This window comes from Ranitomeya variabilis, chromosome 4, assembly GCF_051348905.1.
Source record: "Ranitomeya variabilis isolate aRanVar5 chromosome 4, aRanVar5.hap1, whole genome shotgun sequence".
NCBI lineage: Eukaryota > Metazoa > Chordata > Amphibia > Anura > Dendrobatidae > Ranitomeya > Ranitomeya variabilis.
The window spans coordinates 107,359,137-107,385,367 of NC_135235.1; the positions used below are offsets into that span (position 1 = coordinate 107,359,137).

Below are 26,231 nucleotides of genomic sequence, written 5' to 3' on the forward strand. Positions count from 1 at the left end.
AAGGCTATTTCATGGACAGGTGTGGGCAATCCCTTCATTATGTCATTCTCAACTAAGCAGATAAAAGGCCTGGAGTTGATTTGAGGTGTGGTGCTTGCATTTGGAAGGTTTTCCTATGAAGTAAACATGCGGTCAAAAGTGCTCTCCATGAAGGTGAAACAAGCCATTCTTAAGCTGTGAAAACAGAGAAAAAACCCATCCGAGAAATTGCTACAATATTAGGAGTGGCAAAATGTACAGTTTGGTACATCCTGAGAAGGAAAGAAAGCACTGGTGATCTCATCAATGCAAAAAGACCTGGGCGCCCACGGAAGACAACAGTGGTGGACGATAGAAGAATAATCTCCATGGTGAAGAGAAACCCCTTCACAACAGCCAACCAAGTGACCAACACTCTCCCGGAGGTCGGCGTATCAATATCAAAATCTATCATAAAGAGAAGACTGCATGAAAGTAAATACAGAAGGTTCACTGCACGGTGCAAGCCACTCATAAGTGTCAAGAATAAAAAGGCTAGACTGGACTTTGCTAAAAAACATCTAAAAAAGCCAGCACAGTTCTGGAAGAACATTATTTGGACAGATGAAACCAAGATCAACCTCTACCAGAATGATGGAAAGAGAAAAGTATGGCGAAGGCGTGGTACAGCTCATGATCCAAAGCATACCACATCATCTGTAAAACATGGCTGAGGTAGTGTGATGGCTTGGGCATGCATGGCTGCCAGTGGCACTGGGTCACTAGTGTTTATTGATGATGTGACACAGGACAGAAGCAGCCGAATTAATTCTGAGGTATTCAGAGCCATACTGTGTGCTCAGATCCAGCCAAATGCAGCAAAACTGATTGGTCGTCGTTTCATACTACAGATGGACAATGACCCAAAACATGAAGCCAAAGCAACCCAGGAGTCTATTAAAGCAAAAAAGTGGAATATTCTTGAATGGCCAAGTCAGTCACCTGATCTCAACCCAATTGAGCATGCATTTCACTTGTTAAAGACTAAACTTCAGACAGAAAGGCCCACAAACAAACAGCAACTGAAAACCACCGCAGTGAAGGCCTGGCAGAGCATCAAAAAGGAGGAAACACAGCGTCTGGTGATGTCCATGAGTTCAAGACTTCAGGCAGTCATTGCCAACAAAGGGTTTTCAACCAAGTACTAGAAATGAACATTTTATTTAAAATTATTGAATCTGTCCAATTACTTTTGGTCCCTTTAAAAACAGGGTGGCACATGTTAAGGAGCTGAAACTCCTAAACCCTTCATCCAATTTTAATATGGATACCCTCAAATGAAAGCTGAAAGTCTGATCTTCAACTGCATCTGAATTGTTTTGTTTAAAATTCATTGTGGTAATGTCTATAACCAAAATGAGAAAAATGTTGTCTCTGTCCAAATATATATGGACCTAACTGTATATATATGTCTCAATGACATATATACAGTATATATACTGTATGTATCTACTATATAATTGTCTAAGGGTCACTTCCGTCTGTCTGTCCCGGAAATCCCGCTGTTATGACCCCAATGGCGAGGGTCTCAGAGGAACGTGGAAATCTGCAGAATACAAAAATCCAGCTCATAGGGCAGTGGTAACTGGGTTGACCATATATCTACTCCTAACGCCAACACTAGAAGTAGCCGGGGATCATTCCTACGTTGATTCTAGATGACACGCGCCAGCCGGAGAATCTAGCTACCCCTAGTAGAGGAAAACAAAAGACCTTTCTTGCCTCCAGAGAAGGGGACCCCAAAGCTGGATAGAAGCCCCCCACAAATAATGACGGTGAGGTAAGAGGAAATGACAAACACAGAAATGAACCAGGTTTAGCACAGAGAGGCCCGCTTACTGATAGCAGAATAAAGAAAGGTAACTTATATGGTCAACAAAAACCCTATTAAAATCCACACTGGAAATTCAAGAACCCCCGAACCGTCTAACGGTCCGGGGGGAGAACACCAGCCCCCCTAGAGCTTCCAGCAAAGGTCAGGATATAGATTTGGAACAAGCTGGACAAAAATACAAAACCAAAACAAATAGCAAAAAGCAAAAGGCAGACTTAGCTGATATAACTGGAACCAGGATCAGTAGACAAGAGCACAGCAGACTAGCTCTGATAACTACGTTGCCAGGCATTGAACTGAAGGTCCAGGGAGCTTATATAGCAACACCCCTAAGTAACGACCCAGGTGCGGATAAAAGGAATGACAGAAAAACCAGAGTCAAAAAACTAGTAACCACTAGAGGGAGCAAAAAGCAAATTCACAACAGTACCCCCCCCTTAGTGAGGGGTCACCGAACCCTCACCACGACCACCAGGGCGATCAGGATGAGCGGCATGAAAGGCACGAACTAAATCGGCCGCATGAACATCAGAGGCGACCACCCAGGAATTATCCTCCTGACCATAGCCCTTCCACTTGACCAGGTACTGAAGCCTCCGCCTGGAGAGGCGAGAATCCAAGATCTTCTCCACCACGTACTCCAACTCGCCCTCAACCAACACCGGAGCAGGAGGCTCAGCAGAAGGAACTACAGGCACAATGTACCGCCGCAACAAGGACCTATGAAATACATTGTGAATAGCAAACGACACAGGAAGATCCAGACGAAAAGATACAGGATTAAGGATTTCCAATATCTTGTAAGGCCCAATAAAACGAGGTTTAAATTTGGGAGAGGAGACCTTCATAGGAACAAAGCGGGAAGAAAGCCATACCAAATCCCCAACGCGTAGTCGGGGACCCACACCGCGGCGGCGGTTGGCAAAGCGCTGAGCCTTCTCCTGTGACAACTTCAAGTTGTCCACCACATGATTCCAGATCTGCTGCAACCTATCCACCACAGAATCCACCCCAGGACAGTCAGAAGGCTCCACATGACCCGAAGAAAAGCGAGGATGGAAACCAGAGTTGCAGAAAAAAGGCGAAACCAAGGTGGCGGAACTAGCCCGATTATTAAGGGCAAACTCAGCCAACGGCAAGAATGTCACCCAATCGTCCTGATCAGCAGAGACAAAACACCTCAAATAAGCCTCCAAAGTCTGATTGGTTCGCTCCGTCTGTCCATTAGTCTGAGGATGGAAAGCAGACGAAAACGACAAATCAATGCCCATCCTACTACAAAAGGATCGCCAGAACCTGGAAACGAACTGGGATCCTCTGTCTGACACAATATTCTCAGGGATGCCGTGCAAACGAACCACGTTCTGGAAAAACACAGGAACCAGATCGGAAGAGGAAGGCAGCTTAGGCAAAGGAACCAAATGGACCATCTTGGAGAAGCGATCACATATCACCCAGATAACAGACATGCCCTGCACACAAGTAGCCAGCTGGTCCACACTTGTAATCAAGGTCTGGACATTCATGTCTGCAGCAAGCATAGCCACTCTGAGGTAAAGGGGAAGAAGAAAAAAAAAAAAAAAACTCAGAATCTTCTTTCTTATAATCCCTCTTCTGCAATGCATTAAACATTTAATACTGGCCTGGCAAACTGTTATGACCCCAATGGCGAGGGTCTCAGAGGAACGTGGAAATCTGCAGAATACAAAAATCCAGCTCATAGGGCAGTGGTAACTGGGTTGACCATATATCTACTCCTAACGCCAACACTAGAAGTAGCCGGGGATCATTCCTACGTTGATTCTAGATGACACGCGCCAGCCGGAGAATCTAGCTACCCCTAGTAGAGGAAAACAAAAGACCTTTCTTGCCTCCAGAGAAGGGGACCCCAAAGCTGGATAGAAGCCCCCCACAAATAATGACGGTGAGGTAAGAGGAAATGACAAACACAGAAATGAACCAGGTTTAGCACAGAGAGGCCCGCTTACTGATAGCAGAATAAAGAAAGGTAACTTATATGGTCAACAAAAACCCTATTAAAATCCACACTGGAAATTCAAGAACCCCCGAACCGTCTAACGGTCCGGGGGGAGAACACCAGCCCCCCTAGAGCTTCCAGCAAAGGTCAGGATATAGATTTGGAACAAGCTGGACAAAAATACAAAACCAAAACAAATAGCAAAAAGCAAAAGGCAGACTTAGCTGATATAACTGGAACCAGGATCAGTAGACAAGAGCACAGCAGACTAGCTCTGATAACTACGTTGCCAGGCATTGAACTGAAGGTCCAGGGAGCTTATATAGCAACACCCCTAAGTAACGACCCAGGTGCGGATAAAAGGAATGACAGAAAAACCAGAGTCAAAAAACTAGTAACCACTAGAGGGAGCAAAAAGCAAATTCACAACACCCGCATCGCTGATTGGTCGCGCCAGCTGCCTGTCATGGCTGCCGCGACCAATCAGCGACGGCCACAGTCCGATTAGTCCCTCCCTACTCCCCTGCAGTCAGTGCCCGGCGCCCGCTCCATACTCCCCGCAGTCACCGCTCACACAGGGTTAATGCCAGCAGTAACGGACCGCGTTATGCCGCGGGTAACTCACTCCGTTACCGCCGCTATTAACCCTGTGTGACCAAGTTTTTACTATTGATGCTGCCTATGCAGCCTCAATAGTAAAAACATCTAATGTTAAAAATAATTAAAAAAATAAAAAATCATTACATACTCACCTTCCGCTGCCTTTCCCACTCCTCGCGACACTCCGGTGACCGGTCCATGCAAGCGGCCGGTTCCATTGGCAAGGATGGTCTGCGAGAAGGACCTGCCATGACGTCACGGTCATGTGACCGCGACGTCATCACACCCTGGGACCGGAAGCTGCCGCCTCCACCGAACACAGGCGACAGAACTACAAGGGGCCCCTCGGAAGGTGAGTATATGTTTATTTTTTTTTTACCTGTGACATACATGGCTGGGCAATATACTACGTGACTGGGCAATATACTACGTGGGCTGTGCTGTATACTACGTGGCTGGGCAATATACTACGTGGCTCTGTGCTGTATACTACGTCGCTGTGCAATATACTACATGGCTCTGCTATATACTACGTCACTGTGCAATATACTATTTGGCTGGGCAATATACTACGTAACTGGGCAATATACTATGTAGCTGGGCAATATACTACGTGACTGGGCAATATACTACGTGGGCTGTGCTGTATACTACGTCGCTGTGCAATATACTACGTGGCTCTGTGCTGTATACTATGTCACTGTGCAATATACTACGTGGCTGGGCAATATACTACGTAACTGGGCAATATACTACGTAACTGGGCAATATACTATGTAACTGGGCAATATACTATGTCACTGGGCAATATACTACGTCACTGTGCAATATACTACGTGGCTGGGCAATATACTACGTAACTGGGCAATATACTACGTAACTGGGCAATATTCTACGTGGGCTGTGCAATATACTAGGTGGCTGGGCAATATACTACGTGGGCTGTGCAATATACTATGTGGACATGCATATTCTAGAATACCCGATGCATTAGAATCGGGCCACCATCTAGTATATATATATATACACCTATACTATGTGCAGACATTTATTTGATCTATTCTATTCTAACCTGTCAGAGTGATTTTACTGTACATCGCACTGAATTACCGGCTTTTCTATAGAACACCACTGCGTATTTCTCGCAAATCACACTGATGGTCCGTGTGTAATCCGTATTTTTCTCTCCCCCATAGACTTTCATTGGCAGATTTTTTGCGCAATACGCTGACAAACGCAGCATGCTGCGATTTTCTACACACGTAAAATACAGCTGAGAAATATACGGCAAATAGGAGCTGCCCCATAGAGAATCATTGGTCCGTGTGCAATGCGTAGTTTTTGCGCCTCTCATACGTCCGTAAAACTCTCTAGTGTGACACCGGCCTAAGACTGTAAGAGCAAAATGTGGAAAATTTTAATGGGGGTCTGAATACCTTTTCAGTGCACTGTAGAATATTATTAGGAACAATAGTGAATATACCAGGTAATTTTCTCATTATGGGTGGAGTAACCATGTAAGAGGAAGAAAAGTGTTTCACATAAAACTTTCAGCCAGCCAAAGAGCAATCTGAATCTAACTTTGCCCACACTTTCCTCACATGCAGCTTGCAGAGAACTGAACTCTCTTGAATAAGTCTGATTTTATTTTCTAAAGCGATAAAGAAAATTCAAGGCAAATAGGCAGAGCGACTCTCAAGGAAATCACTTTTTAACTCTATACGGGAGCAAACTTATTTCTTTCACTGATAAGAAAAGACTGTAAGAAAACTCGGAGCTACCGGAATGTAATGTTACATATATCTTCCTCATTGTCCAGACTTCTTCAGATATGGTACGTTTTGTATAATATCTGTGTAATGCTGCCGTGTTACCAGCTGTTCCTATACATGACATGGGGTAGTTGCTGGATCATCTGTTTGGAGTCTATAATTTGCTTTACATGGTTTTGGGAATATAACTAAAAATCAACAGAATTGAAGGCAAATGATTATTTACGATTCTCTTTTGTATTTTATAGAGTTTTTGAATTTATTTTCATGTGGATTTCAGATAATTAATGTCTATTTGATTTACATTTAAGGCATGTCCTTATTAAAGTGTATTTAATTTACCTTTAAATACCCTTTAATAATAAGATTCCTAAAAACTAGTTTGTTATTGCTCGGAGATATAGTTTTCATCGCCTCAGTTGCATGATTTATGGCTTCCAGATACGCTGAATACATGTGGGAATTTCCTAACAAGCAGGCATTCCTCACGTGTATTCACCGTATCTGGAATCCGAAAATCATGCAACTGAGGCGATGAAAACTACCGTATATCTCCGAGCAATAACAAATACTCGGAGGTCACCCGAGCCACGAGTACATTCGCTCATCACTACTAAAAACGAATCCTTTGCTATCCTCCTAATCAACAAGAGTCAATCATTTTAAGGAAAATATAATACATTTCTTTTCACTTTAATACAATGTTTGTGTATAATTGTTAAACTTTAAGGGGTTTAAGGGATTGTCCAGGCCATGTCTAATACTAGGGAGGGAGTGTGACATGCTGAATCTTAGCATTGTTTACTCATTATACTCATAGTTAGGGTATGTGCACACGTTGCGGAAAGGTGTGCGGATTTTTCCGCTCTGATTTTGGTAAATCCGCAGGAAATACGCACTGCAGATTTACTGCGGAATTACCGCGGTTTTTGTGCGGATTCCACCTACGGTTTTACACCTGCAGATTCCTATTGAGGAGCAGGTGTAAACCGCTGTGGAATCCGCACAAACAATTGACATGCTGCGGAATAAACAAAGCTACGTTTCCGCGTGTTTTTTCCCACAGCATGTGCACTGCGGATTTTGTTTTCCATAGGTCTACATGGTACTGTAAACTCATGGAAAACTGCTGCGAATCAATCCGCTGCAGATCCGCAGCAAAATTTGCTACGTGTGCACATACCCTAAGGATTCAACTACATTCCACCACACACCTGGCGGTCATCAATTCACGGTTCCAAGTGATTTGCATACAAACAATCAAGTGCGACCAGTTTCATTTGTGGTTCTGTGGTACAATACACAACCACCCAATCTTTATGACAATGCACTCCAGTCCACCTAGAGACATACTAGGGTATCTTGTCTGTAAGCATGTGTAGATGAAGAAATTGTAGCAATGGTTTATTTTTGGGCTTCGAGAAAAAAACAAACTTGGAACAGCTTTAGTCACTATGTTGATAATTGACACCCACAAGAAGAAAAAATAAATATAAAAAATGACACTGCAGCAGCCAATGTTGAATACTTTTTGTATTCATGTCCATAAGGGTAGGTTCACATGAGCATATAAAAAAATCAGTCAAAATTTCTTCCAGAAAACTCCGATGATTTTTTTCTCGCTTGCATCCATGTGCAATCCGTTTTTTTAGCAGCAGTTTTTAATCATTTACAGTTTCCTATGTTACAGAACTGCAGTGTATCCGTAAAAATCCAATGCTGTACTGTGGCTCCATGTGGCAATCTATTTTTTTTGCGCACTCATAGACTTAAATGGACACGTTTCATCCGATTTATGGAAGAAACTAGTGCATGCTGTGATTTTTTTTTTCACACACAGATTCGGTCCGTGAAAACAATCTCTCATATGCACTGCCCCAATGAATAATATTGGTCCAAGTATGGTTTATTTATTCCACAGACAGCACTCGGATTGAAAATACGGTCATGGGAATGAGCCCTGACAGTCTTACAGGTCAAAATAATAGTGTGTCAGCCATAGATGTCTCAATAAGAGTGTGTGAGCCACAGATATTCCCGAACCGTTTGTCACTGATGTCTCCTGAATAGTGTGTCAGCCACATCTGTCCTCATAACTGTCAGATTCAGGTACCTCAGCAATAGGTTTCCAACTGTGCCATTAACTGATGCCTAAGGCTATGTTCCCACGATGAGCTTTTGTTGAGTTTTTCACGCTACAGTATTTTGGTACTATTTCTGCACCTATGATTTAAATTATATTACTTGTGGTTTTTCATTGAATTTTTTACATGTATTTTTATCATATTTCTTTGTCTCTTTTTGGGATGTCATGTTTTATTTAAAGCTATTTGGTTTTTGATACTTCCTGGTATTTGGCTTTGACAAAACTTTATTGATATACAGTTGTGGCAAAAAGTATTGACACCCCTGCAATTCTGTCAGATAATACTCAGTTTCTTCGTGAAAATTATTGCAATCACAAATTCTTTGGTATTATTATCTTCATTTAATTTGTCTTAAATGAAAAAACACAAAAGAGAATGAAGCAAAAAGCAAAACATTGATCATTTCACACAAAACTCCAAAAATGGGCCAGACAAAAGTATTGGCACCCTCAGCCTAATACTTGGTTGCACAACCTTTAGCCAAAATAACTGCGACCAACCGCTTCCGGTAACCATCAATGAGTTTCTTACAATGCTCTGCTGGAATTTTAGACCATTCTTCTTTGGCAAACTGCTCCAGGTCCCTGATATTTGAAGGGTGCCTTCTCCAAACTGCCATTTTTAGATCTCTCCACAGGTGTTCTATGGGATTCAGGTCTGGACTCATTGCTGGCCACCTTAGAAGTCTCCAGTGCTTTCTCTCCAACCATTTTCTAGTGCTTTTTGAAGTGTGTTTTGGGTCATTGTCCTGCTGGAAGACCCATGACCTCTGAGGGAGACCCAGCTTTCTCACACTGGGCCCTACAGTATGCTGCAAAATTTGTTGGTAGTCTTCAGATTTCAAAATGCCATGCACATGGTCAAGCAGTCCAGTGCCAGAGGCAGCAAAGCAACCCCAAAACATCAGGGGAACCTCTGCCATGTTTGACTGTAGGGACCGTGTTCTTTTCTTTGAATGCCTCTTTTTTTCTCCTGTAAACTCTATGTTGATGCCTTTGCCCAAAAAGCTCTACTTTTGTCTCATCTGACCAGAGAACATTCTTCCAAAACGTTTTAGGCTTTTTCAGGTAAGTTTTGGCAAACTCCAGCCTGGCTCTTTTATGTCTCGGGGTAAGAAGTTGGGTCTTCTTGGGTCTCCTACCATACAGTCCCTTTTCATTCAGACGCCAACGGATAGTACGGGTTGACACTGTTGTACCCTCGGACTGCAGGGCAGCTTGAACTTGTTTGGATGTTAGTCGAGGTTCTTTATCCAACATCCGCACAATCTTGCGTTGAAATCTCTTGTCAATTTTTCTTTTCCGTCCACATCTAGGAAGGTTAGCCACAGTGCCATGGGCTTTAAACTTCTTGATGACACTGCGCACGGTAGACAGAGGAACTTTCAGGTCTTTGGAGATGGACTTGTAGCCTTGAGATTGCTCATGCTTCCTCACAATTTGGTTTCTCAAGTCCTCAGACAGTTCTTTGGTCTTCTTTCTTTTCTCCATGCTCAATGTGGTACACACAAGGACACCGGACAGAGGTTGAGTCAACTTTAATCCATGTCAACTGGCTGCAAGTGTGCAAGTGCAAGGTGCCACAGGTAAGTTACAGATGCTGTTAATTACACAAATAAGAGAAGCATCACATGATTTTTCGAACAGTGCCAATACTTTTGTCCACCCCCTTTTTTATGTTTGGTGTGGAATTATATCCAATTTGGCTTTAGGACAATTCTTTTTGTGTTTTTTAATTTAAGGCAAATTAAATGAAGATAATACTACCAAAGAATTTGTGTTTGCAATCATTTTCAGGAAGAAACTGAGTATTATCTGACAGAATTGCAGGGGTGTCAATACTTTTGGCCACAACTGTACTTAGGTGCAGATTACATGCATGTTTGTTGCATTTGTGCAGAATAAATGCAGTAAAGCCCATGTGCTTTTTTACCTGTGGATTTTCCACATCTAAAGCCACTACATGGGGAAAATCAGCACTGAAAACTCAGTGTACCCACAAGAGAAATTGACATGATGCGGATTGGAAACACGCTCCGCAGGTCAGTTCATGCTGAATAAAATAAAAGTACAGTGAGTAGGAGATTTCTATAAATCTCATCCACTTTTCTAGAACTGTAATACTCTTCATTTTTGCCTCAACAATAATAGCATCAAAAGCTCATTGAGGGAACATGGCCTAAAATAACACTTTGCAGTAGATCCTACAGACCCCATTATATAATACCGCCTTAGATGCCCTATTATAGTAGCAGTTGATCCTGTATGTTCCCCAGCTGAACAATAAGACCATTAACATCATGCCTAAAACAGGATACTGATCCATGTGGGTCTACAGCTGTGTCCAAGTAAAGAATGGTTGTTCTGTTGCATTGCATGACGGAAACCATTGGCACTCATTGAGCTGCATTGACTTATTGGTTATTCCTGTCCTTAAAAGTTAACACCTATCTAAAGAATAGGTGATAATCTGTGGATAGATGGGTGTTTAACCACTGCTATGCTCTGTCAGAATGGAGTGGAGGCAATTTTGTATTGCTAATTCATGGTATATGTGAAGGCCAGAGAGAGTTGACTACAGTGCTCTGTTTTTTCCATCAGTCTCATAAAGAACAAATAGAGCCGTGACACATATGTGCGAACATCACTCAATTCCAATGGGTCATTTCAAAGCTCCATTCTAGAAATCAACAACATAACAAATTAGGATGAACACTTGGCTAGGTGTTAAGTTGAGATGATGAAAATAACCATTTAATGCCACAATTTCAGACCAAGAAGAATCTGGTGTTGTTTTTAAAAGCATATATATATTTGCCAGTTAGAATGCTACAAGATACATATAAAACTCGACTTAAGATTGCTGAGACTTTTTTTTTAAAGATTTTCTACAATACATAAAGAAACATTTCCAATGTAATATGGGAAGCACAGAGGCTCAATGGTTAGCACGGCACATGCCAGTCTTAATGAATGCCTCGCTGGATTACAATGTGCAGAATTCATTAAGAGGCGCACACCACTTAATGAATTCAACGTATCTTCTCAGTGATGTTCTCCATGCACCTCCCCAGAGCTACTATTCCAGTCAGACTGGAGTAACATTTCTGGTGTAAGAAACGCTTCCTCTTTTGCTGAATTTGACACTTCAACCCAACCTGGCTTCATCCCAGCGTAGCTGCTATCAATGGGCATGAAAACACCAAAAGTCGCAACATTTTAGCGCAGTTCTATGTTGGGCAAAAATTGTGTGACTTTTTGAAGCATTTTACATCAGTTTTTTGGGCATAATATCTTTGATGAATTGTGGCCAATGCTTTCAAAATTAGCATACAATACCATGTGCTCATTTGCCATTATGAGAGAAGATGGACCAATTAATTGATTCTGGTGGTTAAAGCCAGTATGAAATGTCAAACTTCCAGCATATTCATGTAATTCATTCTAGTACTATAGAACAAATTATCCAGGTGTAATAAACTAGATGACAGCATGTTAATCTTATCTACACTAAGAGAAGAATAGGGCTTTATTTAAAGAGTTGGGCTTTCTAACCTAGGAATAATTGTTTGCTTTGCAGAAGCTGTGATAACATTTCAGAAGGTCAGTGCTGGTATCAGTGCAGGAACAATAAAATTGCCATTTAATAATATATTATAGGAAGAATTGTCGGTATATTTTTCAGTCATTGACTTTGTAAAGCAGAACAAGCATTAATAGTATCTTAGCAATCAATAGGAGAACTGTGTGACAATTAAATCATTAATCCCTTTCTGACGTTGGGCGGAATCGTGATCCACCCGCTGCTGTTAACTAGTTAAATGCTGCTGTCAATCTCTGACAGTGGCATTTAACTGGTACTTATTGGAAGCGCGTCCTTTATCTTGCCCATCCGTGACCCCATCACATGATCGCGGGTCATCGATGAGTCGGCATGACAACCAGAGATCTCCAGCAGATCTCTATGATTGTCATTGCCAGATTGCTATGAGCGCCGCCTGGTGGTCGGTGCTCATAGCAAGTGAGCATCTGCTCATCGCCTGTGTGCAACAGAGGCAATCAAAGTAGTGCAGCTTCTAGTCTCCCATGGAGACTATTGAAGCATGAAAAAGTAAAAAATAATGTTTTAAAAAAATGTAATTTTTTTTTATAAAAGTTCAAACCACCCCCCATTTGCCCCATTCAAAATAAAGCAATAAAAAAATCAAATATACACATATTCAGAATTGCCTGATCTATTGCTATAAAAAAGAATTAACCCGATCGCTCAATGGCATAAGAGGAAGAAGTAAAAAGGCCAGAATTACGTTTTTTTGGCCAGCGCAACATTGCATTGAAATGGAATAAGAGGCGATCAAAAGATCGTATCTGCACCAAAATGGTATAATTAAAAACGTCAGCTCGGCACGCGAAAAATAAACTCTCTCCCAACCCCAGATCATGGAAAATGGAGACAATACGAGTATTAGAAAATGGCGCAATTTTTTTTTAACAAACTTTGAATTTTTTTTCACCGCTTAAATAAAAAGAACCTAGACATGTTTGATGTCTGTGAACTCGAAATGACCTAGAGAATCATAGTGACAGGTCAATTTTAACATTATTGTAGATAGTAAAAAACAAAGCAAAAAAAAAAAAACCCCTATGGAATTGCACTTTTTTTTGTAATTTCACCACACTTGAAATTTTGTTCCCGTTTTCCAGTACACGATATGTTAAAACCAATGGTGTTGTTCAAAAGTACAACTTGTCCTGCAAAAAAACAAGCCCTCACATGGCCATATTAATGGAAAAATAAAAAAAGTTATGGCTTTGGGAAGAAGGGGCGCAAAAAACGAAAATGCAAAAACGGAAATACCCCTGGTTGTTAAGGGCTTAAAGGGGTTTTCCAGTCTAAGCATACATTTCTGCAGTGCCTCTGAGTGTGGAGTTCCGCATTTTGACAGTGTGCAGTAAGCTAACCTCAGGATTTCACTCTGCAGCCTAATTGGTCATCAGTCATCACATGACCACTAATATATGGTTTACATAATTGCAGTCATGTGCCGAATAGTGATGAATATGCGGACATCAGTTTCTGGCAGTGTTCCTCAGAAATCTTATCCCATTCTCATGGACAACTGCCTCCAGTTCACTAATATTTTTTATTTTATTTTTCCATTCGGCAACCACCTTCTTTAAATCAAACAAAATATTATCTATAAGGTTTAAAGCAACTATGGCCATTCCAGAATATTCTAGAACCTCTTCTGAAGTAAAGCTTTGGTGGCCTTTGAGGTGTGCTTGGTATCATCATCATTTTATAAGTTCAAATGATGCAGAAGCTTTAGTTCCAAAATGAAGTCATTAAAAACTACTACGCGCGTTTCGGCATCAGCCTTCGTCTTCAGCCTGACGAAGGCTGACGCCGAAACGCGCGTCGGGGAGTGGCACATCCAGGAGACGGCAGCACAACAGGTAATACCTGCTCCAGGCAATCTATTCATTTAAAGATATTATGTTCTATATTTATGACTTATCATCTGTGATATTGGTCAGAATGCCTAGATCTATTTAGCAGGTACCCAGCGTATATTTGGCCGCACACTTGCACCTTATAGTGATACTCTGGCCGCTCTTACTAGCACGTATTGCACTTCATGCTGGTATATTAATATATACACACACACATTCTATTGCACTTGCAGTTACTATTAAATATATATTAATATATACACACACGTTCTATTCCACTTGCAGTTACTATGTGCACTTCAGCTTACAAAGCACTTTAGACACCATTATATGTATTTTATATTTATTTATTTTATATTTATTTATTTTTTCTTTTGTACATTTAGTATGTTAGTGTGTGTTTATACAATTTTCAGTTCTGCGTTGGGTTATATATATTTATTTATTCATTTGTATTACATCATCACCCTATTATAGCAGGACTGTGTATTGCTTTGTCTCCTTGGTATTGTGCCCTCTTTTTGGTTTCTTTCCCCCTACCATTTGGTGTATTCTTTTATAAATAAAATTATTTGAATTATTGTTTGGGCATCAGTTCGGTTTTTGTGTTCTCTTTTTTCATATAATTCTTCCGATTTGTCCATCACCATGTCCATTACGGGATACATATATATATAAATATATTACATCTTTATTAATTATCCTACTAAGTGAATTCAGTACTTATGTATTCTTTGCCTTGAGGTTTTATCTTCAGGCCCTGCTATGGCATAATGTCATGCAAGGTCTAGTCCCATGGCTTCACATCATCGCAGTAAACTCCAGAAGCGCCCAGAATGCTGGGCCAAGAATGCTGGCAGCAGAAGTTAAGACTGTCCCGGGCCAGCTGCCATTGTCGACCGGACTGGACACCGGAACAGAGCAACCTGAGTCTTTTTGCTAAATTCTTGGTTGAAACTTATCATGGCATATACACTAAATGTAACATTTAAAAAAAAAATTGGTCTAAGCTTTGTTTTTTTATATGAAAATAATATAGATGAGTAACGAGAAACTGATGCCTAGGGTTACTATTTGATCAGAAAGATCTATTAGTGCATTTTCGTGTGTGTGATTGAGGCTCTAATATTTGTGCCCTTATTGCCGTATTATTCATTTTGGTAGTTCCTTTCATAATAGCCACTTGGATACTGGCACAGCTTAGAGCAATACGTATTTGTCATTGTGTGTTTATTGATTCCCACAGTGTTATCAGCAATTAAAATGCCAACACAATTAATGATTTTGTTGGCTCCTGCTCAGAAAAGTTTAGATTACAATAGATTACAATTGCCCAGTTTTTACAGGATTAACCTTTACATTATCAGGCATAGACATCCGTACTGGTAGAAGAATCATTATTTCTTCTTTGACAACATTGAACCATTTAATTTACAGTAGCGCCACTTGCTGATTTTTTGTCATCTTCTCCTACATAAACTAAGTAGACAGAGGTGGAAAGAAACATCAGAGGGATGTCTGTGCAAGTAGAGCATATGATGTAAAATAGGCCAGTGCCTTCACAACAATCCACCAGTGATTATGAGCAATGAAATGTATTGACTTAGTCACTTAGGGGGAACCTGGCATGATCAGAAATGGTATTTACCTTCAGATACAGGGTTAAAGGAGTGGTACGAAGGTCAAAGTGATTTTCATCCTAAATCCCTATCTATTTAATGCCATAATCTAAACTATTTCCTGATATACTTACATTAAAAATTCCTTATCCTTCCCTAACTACACTAACTGCTTTTCTTCCCCCCCCCTACTTCCTTTTTGATGACACTTTGTTTGAAAATCCCAGTGTATGCTGGGATACTCAAAGGGAGAGTAATCAAGGGGCGGAGGCTCTGTTCAATAACGCAACCTCTACTCCCTCCATGACATTAAGTGTCATCAGTGGGTATACTAGGCTAGTCCCTGCATGAACAGCGCGTTCTGTTGATGAATCAGATCAGCAGTAACGAGCTGGCAACAGAGCCATGTCAGAATACTCGGCGTGCAGAGCTCAGCTCCAGCCCCACAAATGACATCACTGATGCTGGGTATTCTGACACCGCTCTGTTGCTGGCTCGTTACTACTGATCTGAGCCGAGAACAGAGCACGCTGTCATTGTGCACATTACACAGCGCACAAAGACTAGCCCAGCCCTTGAAATGAGCATCACTAATGACTCTTCATTTTAGGGAGGGTGCAGAGGCTGGCCTAAGTTTTACATAGATCATTATTTCTAGACGTTCAAGATAACTGTGCATAAATTCTCTAGGAAGGAAGGGGGTTCCAGCATCTGCCTTTTATAATAGGGTTAAAATATGACTGTAATAATAAATTTAAAATAGAAGAATTATGGTGAGGGATTAAAAATATTTTAAAATATTGGTGCTGGATGGATTCTAACTGCTGACTACTAGACATGTGAACATAGACTTATGTAGGCAGTAGATACTCTGCCACAAAAGGTAACAGTACCAAAAGAGAGAGAAATGATTTGGCATTAAGTGACCTGACTATACCCGGAGTTTCCACTACGGCCTGTATAGTTGCTTGAAGTCTTTCTTTACAAACAACAAAGCCTGGACAGATACTTCATTGTGTACAGAGCTAATACCCCGCTGCCTGCATGAATGAACAGTAAGTGCATTCTGTTAGTGTTTTCGTTAAAATAACAAGTATGGGTGTGTACTTTTTTTTCGTGCCAAGAATACTGTTATCTTACTGAAGACTAAACTTTGTAACTTCCTTGTGGAATAGGTTTCAGTAGTTTGAAGAATTGGGCTTTACATTATAAGGTTTCCAAATATGATTATTACTTTATTAGCAAATGCCATTTTTATTGATAGACTTGTAAAATTAAGTACTTAAAGTCCTTATTTACAATATAATATACTAAAATGGATTGTCCTGTACTGAGCTATTGATGACCTAGCTGATAGAATAGCCATTAATGTGTTATAGGTGGGGTCACACACCGGACATCCTCACTGATCAGCTAATACACTGCTGTTCTGTGCATTGTTAACTGGTTGCTACCGCATACAGATCAACTGCAGTGTTCAGCAGGGACCACTAAACAGTATATGCAGCAGCGGTATTTCTGCTCCATACATTGCTTACATTCTGAAACAGATATCTGCTAGTCAATTGGGGTGCCGGGTGTTGGACCCCCACTGGTCACATATTAATGATCTATCCCATCCAGGAGAATTTCTATGCTAAGATGCACATACTCATGCTTTTCAGAAGTAACTCAGGAATATTTTTTTCTAATTCTGCCTCCACTTACAGTTGTCAATTGTACAACAACTACAGGTGATTCTCACAAAATTAGAATATCATCAAAAAGTTCTTCAACACAAAAAGTGAAACTCATATATTACATAGAGTCATTATAAACAGAGTGATCTATTTCAAGTGTTTATTTCTGTTAATGTTGATGATTATGGCTTACAGCCAATGAAAACCCAAAAGTCATTTTCTCAGTAAATTAGAATCATTAACAAAAAACACCTGCAAAGGCTTCCGAAGTGTTTAAAAAGGTCCCTTAGTCTGTTTCAGCAGGCTCCACAATCATGGGGAAGACTGCTAACTTGACAGATGTCCAGAAGGCAGTCATTGACACACTCCACATGGAGAGTAAGCCACAAAAGGTCATTGATAAGAATCTGGCTGTTCACAGAGTGCTGTATCCAAGTATATTAACCCCTTTACCCACAAGGGTGGTTTTCACGTTAATGGCCGGGCCAATTTTTACAATTCTGACAACTGTCCCTTTATGAGGTTGTAACTCTGGAACGCTTCTATGGATCCTGATGATTCCAACAACTTTTCTCGGGACATATTGTAATTCATGATAGTGGTAAAATTTCTTTGATATTACCTGCATTTATTTGTGAAAAAAACGGAAATTTGGCGAAAATTTAGCAATTTTACAACTTTGAATTTTTATGCCCTTAAATTACAGAGATATATCACACAAAATACTTAATAAGTAACATTTCCCACATGTCTACTTTACTTCAGCACAATTTTGGAACCAATTTTTTTTTTTGGTTAGGGAGTTATAAGGGTTAAAAGTTGACCTGCAATTTCTCATTTTTACAACACCATTTTTTTTAGGGACTACATCACATTTGAAGTCACTTTGAGGGGTCTATATGATAGAAAATGCCCAAGTGTGACACCATTCTAAAAACTGCACCCTCAAGGTGTTCAAAACCACATTCAAGAAGTTTATTAACCCTTCAGGTGTTTCACAGGAATTTTTGGAATGTTTGACAAAAAATGAACATTTAACTTTTCTTCACAAAAAATTTACTTCAGCTCCAATTTGTTTTATTTTACCAAGGGTAACAGGAGAAAATGGACCTCAAAAGTTGTTCTGCAATTTGTCCTGAGTATGCTGATACCCCATATATGGGGGTAAACCACTGTTTGGGTGCATGGCAGAGCTCGGAAGGGAAGGAGCGCCATTTCACTTTTCAATGCAAAATTGACTGGAATTGAGATAGGACGCCATGTCGCATTTGGAGAGCCCCTGATGTGCCTAAACATTGAAACCCCCCACAAGTGACACCATTTTTGAAAGTAGACCCCCTAAGGAACTTATCTAGTTGTGGGGTGAGCACTTTGACCCACCAAGTGCTTCACAGAATTTTATAATGTAGAGCCATAAAATAAAAAATCATATTTTTTCACAAAAATGATCTTTTCGTCCCCAATTTTTTATTTTCCCAAGGGTAACAGAAGAAATTGGACCCCAAAAGTTGTTGTGCAATTTGTCCTCAGTATGCTGATACCCCATATGTGGGGGTAAACCACTATTTGGGTGCATGGCAGAGCTTGGAAGGGAAGGAGCACCGTTTGACTTTTCAATGCAAAATTGGCTGGAATTGAGATCGGACGCCATGTCGCGTTTGGAGAGCCCCTGATGTGCCTAAACAGTGGAAACCCCCCAATTCTAACTTAAACCCTAACCCAAACACACCCCTAACCCTAATCCCAACCCTAACCATAACCCTAACCACACCCCTAACCCGAACACGCCCCTAACCCTAATCCCAACCATACCCCTAACCCCAACACACTCCTAACCCTAATCCCAACCCTAACCACACCCCTAACTCCAACACACCCCTAACCCTAATCCCAACCATAACCCTAACCACACCCCTAACCCTGACACACCCCTAACCCTAATCCCAACCGTAAATGTAATCGAAACCCTATCCCTAACTTTAGCCCCATCCCTAACTTTAGCCCTATCCCTAACTCTAGCCCCAACCCTAACCCTAACTTTAGCCCCAACCCTAACCCTAACTTTAGCCCCAACCCTAACCCCAACCCTAACTTTAGCCCCAACCCTAACCCTAACTTTAACCCCAACCCTAACCCTAACCCTAATGGGAAAATGGAAATAAATACATTTTTTTATTTTATTATTTTTCCCTAACTAAGGGGGTGATGAAGGGGGGTTTGATTTACTATTTATAGTGTTTTTTTAGTGGATTTTTATGATTGGCAGCTGTCACACACTAAAAGACGCCTTTTATTGCAAAAAATTGTTTTTGTGTCTCCACATTTTGAGAGCTATAATTTTTCCATATTTTGGTCCACAGAGTCATGTGAGGTTTTGTTTTTTGCAGGACGAGTTGATGTTTTTATTGGTATCATTTTCAGGCACATGACATTTTTTGATCCCTTTTTATTCTGATTCTTGTGAGGCAGCATGACCAAAAAACAGCAATTCATGAATTTCTTTGGGGGGGGGGGGTCGTTTATACTGTTCCATGTTTGGTAAAATTGATGAAGCAGTTTTATTTTTCGGGTCAGAATGATTACAGCGATACCTCTTTTATATAATTTTTTTATGTTTTGGCACTTTTATACGATAAAAACTATTTTATATAAAAGATAATTATTTTTGCATTGCTTTATTCTGAAAACTATAACTTTTTTATTTTTTCGCTGATGATACTGTATGGTGGCTCGTTTTTTGCGGGACAAGATGATGTTTTCAGCGGTACCATGTTTATTTATATCCGTCTTTTTGATCGCGTGTTATTCCACTTTTTGTTTGGCGGTATGATAATAAAGCGTCGTTTTTTGCCTGTTTTTTTTTTTACGGTGTTCACTGAAGGGGTTAACTAGTGGGACAGTTTTATAGGTCAGGTCGTTACGTACTTTTATTGTTTTTTTTTAATTTAGATAAAGAAATGTATTTACTGGAACAATATTTTTTTTTCTTTACTTAGGATTTTTTTTCTATTTTTTTTACCCATGTAAATATTTTTTTTTTTACTTGTTTACTTTGTCCCAGGGGGGAACATGACTATATAGTGTCAGATCACTGATCTGACACTGCAGTGCACTGTGTCAGATCAGCGATCTGACAGATACTGCAGGAGGCTTGCTGGCGCCTGCTCTGAGCAGGCGCTTGCAAGCCACCTCCCTGCCGGACCCAGAAGGAGCCCCGTGGCCATTTTGGATCCGGAGCCTGCAGGGAGGAGGACGGAGGAGACCCTCGGAGCAACGCGATCAGATCAGGGAAGAATGCAGGGAGCCCATAACACCTCAGAAGTGCCACAGGCTGATCGCCTCCATGCCACGCTGTATTGATGCAGTAATTGATGCAAAAGGAGCCCCGACCAAGTATTGAGTGCATTTACTGAATATACATTTCAGTAGGCCAACATTTCAGATTTAAAAAAATTTTTAAGCTGGTGTTATAAAATATTCTAATTTACTGAGATAATGACTTTTGTGTTTTCATTGACTGTAAGCCATAATCATCAACATTACCAGAAATAAACACTTGAAATAGATCACTGTTTGTAATGACTCTATATAATATATGAGTTTCACTTTTTGTATTGAAGTACTGAAATAAATTAACTTTTTGATGATATTCTAATTTTGTGAGAAGCATCTGTATAAATTAGTTATTGGGTCTTTACATTCCAGAAAAGCCTACTATATAAGAGTACACAGATGCTCATGGTGCTCAATTTCAGTTTTATAGCTTCTGTTTGTATAATCTACATCTAGAAAAATAAAGATTTGCGGTTTGGACATGTTTGGAAGATTACATTATCATCAGTAAATACTAGAGAAGAGCGCATCTTTGGAAATTCTAATTTGCTGTCTCCGCCGATTTTTCCCCAAAAATTTGATTTGCAGAAAATAAATTTGCACGACTTTTAATTTTGGAAAGTTTGTTAACTGCTCGTAAAATACAGTACGTGTATGAGAGATAAGAGTGAGAGACCACCTCGCTGATCATATCAGCTTGCACTCTACAGGAGAGACAGAGAGAGGATTCCACTGATAATAAGAGCTTATACTTTACAGGTGAGAGTAAGAGCTTACACTGTATAGGAGAGAGAGGACCACGCTGACCATAAGAGATTACACTCTAAAGAAGAGAGAGGACCTTATACTTTACAGGAGAGAGAGAGAGAGAGCACGAGAGAGAGATGGAGAGAGACGAACCACTGACCATATTAGATTACACTCTAAAGAAGATAGAGAACCTTATACTTTACAGGTGAGAGAGAGATGGAGAGAGAGAACCCCGCTGAACATAAGAGCTTACACTCTACAGAGGAGAGAGGACCAAGCTGAACATAAGTGCTTGCACTTTATAGGTGAAAGAGAGATTGCAAAGTGGCCATACAAGTTTACAACCTGCAGAAGAGAGAGACTAACCCAGTGACAATATGGAGATGAAAACGACTCTGCTGTACAAACTGTGCCCCTCTTGGAACCGCTGATCTATGATGGCCCAGGTACTGGCCACCACGGTACAAAGTATGATAATCCATAAGATGTCATAGCTACAGGGTATAATAGGGAGGTCCACGTGGCAATGCAAAATGACGTTTGCCTTCTCTCTGATGCTTCAGCAGTGTGGGATAAGGTTCCAGGCAAGGTTTTTTTTGGTGAACCATGTATCGAATCTCAATTATGGCATACTATTGCTAGTCAAAGGTCTTGTCCAGTTAATAAAATATGCCTAAATAAGCTTTGATAAAGTAAATCATATAACTTATTATTATAAATCAATTATAACCGTTGCCCCCGTCTTTTGGTATCTGCTCTCGTTCCAGGATCGGTAGGTCCACTTCTGGTTCTGTGCACAACACAGAATAGTGTTTTTTGTTTTGGCATGTGACCACTGCTATATGTCAAAGGGGTGCCGTGTTGCACACTGCCAGGTGCATGGCATTAATCAGCAGCCATAGGAAATTCCACATTGATGGTACCTGCTCTAAAACTCTGGATCTTTTGAAGTTCCCCGATGAATCTCAATAACCAGTGGGGAGAAATGCATTGGGAAATGCTCCTTGATGGGACAAGTACCTATAACAAATGTATATATATATTGATAGAGCATGCATATTGCATGAAATTCCTCATACGTGTGACTGAGACTTGCTTCCCTCATATGCCATAAGGTTGTGTATCATCATTTGAGTAAGGGGGATGATACTGTATATTGTTTGGACTTAATCCATAGGGCTAGAGGGATTGCAATATAAAAGTTATATTATTGTTTGCCTTTATGCTATTGTTTTTTTGCACGTGTTAATTTGCACTTTATTAGCAGCAGGGTAAGAAGGCATAATAGGGCCAGTTGACGTTGAGCGGGGGTGCAATCTTGTACACATTAGGGTGCCAACCTCCACGGCAAGGTAGGGAGTTTTTAAGAATCTAGAAATAGTTACCTTATCTCCATATATATAATTAATAATATTGATTGTCTCGGATTTCCTACTATGGAACCGGGCAGTGTGCAACACTGCACTTATTTAAGAATTTGGAGTGTATAACCTGTATTGCAAATATTTGAATTATAAATAAATAAAATCATTATTTTATTTTTTTTTCCACATTTGTTTTTGATAAACGTGGACCCCTGGCCTTTTTATTATATTTTTTGTTTCTTCTTGTATGTGAAAGGGGCAGGCTGATTCATTAGCTAATCCAAACCTTTTCTCTGTCTGTGCATTGACTGTGACTTAGGCTAAGTTCACATTAGCGATCGGGGGCTCTGCTGAGGGCTGCCTACGTCCTCCGTTAAGCCCTTCGCAAATCCCCTGAACGCAAATCTGAACCCGGCCTTATACGAGCTGAGTTGTGACATGGTTTTCTGCGCAAATCACCGTTGATTCGAAGGGGTGGAAACGTAACTGTTCAGTCTAGTGATGCTATTAGGAAAGTTCTTGTCTCCCGTCAGATCCATTCAGCTTTCATAATACTGCCAACCACGTAGCAATATGAAAAAAGATTAGCTGAGACATCAGGAGGTAAAGTGGTACAGTATATAAAAAAGTGAGTACACCCCTCACATTTTTGTAAATATTTTATTCTATCTTTTCATGTGACAACACTGAAACTTTGATACAATGTAAAGTAGTCAGTGTACAGCTTGTATAACAGGGTAAATTTGATGCCCTCTAAATAACTCAATGCACAGCCATTAATGTCTGAACCGCTGGCAATCAAAGTGAGTACACCCCTAAGGCAAAATGACCAAATTGTGCACAATTTGCCATTTTTCCTCCCCTCCCCAGTCTTACAAGGTCTCAGGTGTGAATGGAGAGCAGGTGTGTGTTAATTTTGGTGTTATTGCTCTCACATATCATACTGGTGACTACTTGGTGTTCCTTGGAGCTCCTGATGGTGGAGACAGATGGAGCTGCAGGTAGCTGCCCTGGGCAGAACCTACTACTGCAGCTCCTGACCCAAGTGGTCATGTACTCTGACTCTGATTTAGGCCTTTGCAACACCCGCTAGGGCCATGGGGTACTCGGAATCGGGTCGCACAGCTCTTAAAGGGGTAGTCACAGCAGTGGTGACCCAGTCCGTAGCCCTGGGCATGCAATTAAAGGGATGGAGAATAGAAAATGAATGATGGTGGAAATTGGAATAAAGTTTGTATACGGAAAAGGGGAATTGATCGTGATGCCACCTATGGTGTTCGGCTATAAATGGCCGACGCTGCTTAAGAAGACCACTGGGGCCGATGGTGATGCAGCTGGGATGGTCCTGCTCCCCCACAGGTGGAGCGGGGCCCCAGGGCTACCAGAACAGTTTATGAGGGATGGTGGATGTTGCGGTGCAGGAATGAGGGTGCAGGAAATGAGTGGAGGACACAAGGCCTGTAGTTTCTTTACCTTTAATCTCAGGCTGAAGGTGCAGTCTGGGGCACAAGTCACAGCTGGTGATGGAGATCCGTGCAGCCTGGAAGCAATTCAGAGTCCCTCTAGCCAGGTAGGGTTGGAGGCCTTCCTACTGCGCTGTTCTCTGGGTGCTTGGTGCTTTAAGTTCTCCTCAAGTCCCTCTCTCAGTCTGTCCACTAAGTGAAACACAACCTGCATGGCAGGCAGCTTGAGCCTCTTCCAGGTGTCACTCCCTCGTGGTGACTCTGGGCTCTTGTATGCTGCTGTGCCTTCGGATGTCAGCTGGGGCCAGAATACCTGCACTCTCCTGTCCTCCAGATTTGATTGTGGGGCCTGAATTTCCCACACAAACATGGACTCCGGTGTCCAGTCTTCAGCTCTTAGTCCTGGGGTGAGCTCAGTCGCAGCTCCTATCCCTCAGATTCTCCCCACTTCTTGTCTCTTCCTCCTTCACTGTCTGCTCCCTCACACTGAACTGACTAACCCTGCCTCCAGGCCAGAATTTATAGGGAAGTACCCCTAAAACAGGTGTTAGAGCTCCCCCTTCTGGTCTGAAGTCAGGAAAGATGTTGTATGCTGAAATTACCTGGAAATGGGACTCCTCTTGCTTCCAGGCATGACATCACCCCTTGTGAGGGAGGCAATGCCACTGTGGCAACCGGACTCCTGGGGTGCACACTAGTCTAGGCTACTGGAACAGGGACTGGCCCCACTGGGATAATGTTCATGCACTGGGACCAGGCTTTGAGGTTCAGGCACTGGCCTGTCCTGGACCAGAGAACAAGGCTCAGGCACTGGCCACTCTGGGACCAGGGGACGATATTCAGACACTGTCCCCTCTGGGACCAGGGGACAAGGTTCAGGCGCTGGCCACTCCGGGACCAGGGGATGATATTCAGACCCTAGCAGCTCCAGGAATGGGGGATGAGGTTTAGGCCCTGGCCGCTCCGAGACCAGGGGATGAGGTTCAGGCTCTGGCCACTCCAGGCCCAGGGGATGAGGTTCAGGCACTGGACACTCTGGTACCAGAGGAGGAGGTTCAGGCGCTGAACACTCCGGAACCAGGAGATGAGGTTTAGGCACTGGCTGCTCCTGGACCAGGGGACTTCGGATACAGGGCGGGCCATACTGGGACCAGGGACCTACGAGTATAGGACTGGCCGCATCGGGACCAGGGATATAGATTCAGGACACTGGCCACACTGGGATCAAGGGACCTCACAAGACACTAGTAGTACAGTCTTTAATACGAGATACATCCCCGCTGTTAGCTCTCTTGCAGGTGCACTACATTACACTAAATGCCTCTCAGCAATAAACTGAGGGCATTTAATATATGCATGTGCTGCCCCTTTTAGAACAGGGGAGCGTGCGTACTAGGCATGCCGCTGGGACTGCAGCGCGCACACAAGAAGCAGGAAGGAACACACTGGGAGACTAAGCCGCAGGGCTGTGGCGGTGAGTAAGCCGATGTCCCTACATGGAGGAAGAAGGGGACATAATGCAGGGGTGCAGCAGCAGCGCTACACAAACCAGTCTATCGTTATGCGGTTTAGGGATTAAAATGATATAGGAATGAAGCATAGATTCAGGAACATGAGTTCCTCTGAGGAACGAATAAAAAAGGGGCGGCAGAGTGGGTAGTAGTTCATCTTTAAAGGTTTTGTAATATCGGTAGGGCAAACCACCCGCGCCCAGTGTTTTCCTATTTGGCAGACATTGTATTATATCTTTGATATCTTTGATATGTTCCTCTGTAATATGAACATTCAGAGCTGTAGTTACCTCTGTAGAAAGAGTGGGTAGGTGGCATGAGTCCAGAAAGGAACTAATGAGATTATCCCTTATGGGGAAGTTGGACGGGAATGGTTAGGGAAAACCCTTTAAGTTTTTAATAGACAGCCTGATGCTGATACACCATGCAAATAAGATAATATTGTTCAATTATTCATATTGCATTCAACTAAAATCACTAGTTCCTTCAAAATGACGTAAGTAGCTTTATCACTTCTATGCCAAAGATTTTATATATTGGTCTGTGATGTGAATAGACACCTTTGACAGCACTTTCTGTAGCACATTGCAATATAGAAAACTGCTCTAAATTCATATAATATTTGTAACACTTTTACAGGGCTGTTCTTATAGTTATTTGGTTTTCTTTGTAAAATACATAGAACTATACTTTTTTAATATTATGGGTCT

The 26,231-nt window shown here is 41.5% G+C and overlaps 1 protein-coding gene across 1 annotated transcript in view; it reads left to right on the forward strand.

Annotated features, from left to right (window-relative positions):
- Positions 1–5,989: 5,989 nt before the first annotated feature.
- The window catches only part of LOC143768465 (uncharacterized), a 71,941-nt gene continuing 51,699 nt past the window's right edge, over positions 5,990–26,231 (forward strand). Inside the window, exon 1 of the mRNA XM_077257143.1 lies at positions 5,990–6,264. Within this exon, the coding sequence (XP_077113258.1) occupies positions 6,262–6,264 (3 nt within the window). The 5' untranslated portion in view covers positions 5,990–6,261. The remainder of the gene's footprint in view (positions 6,265–26,231) is intronic.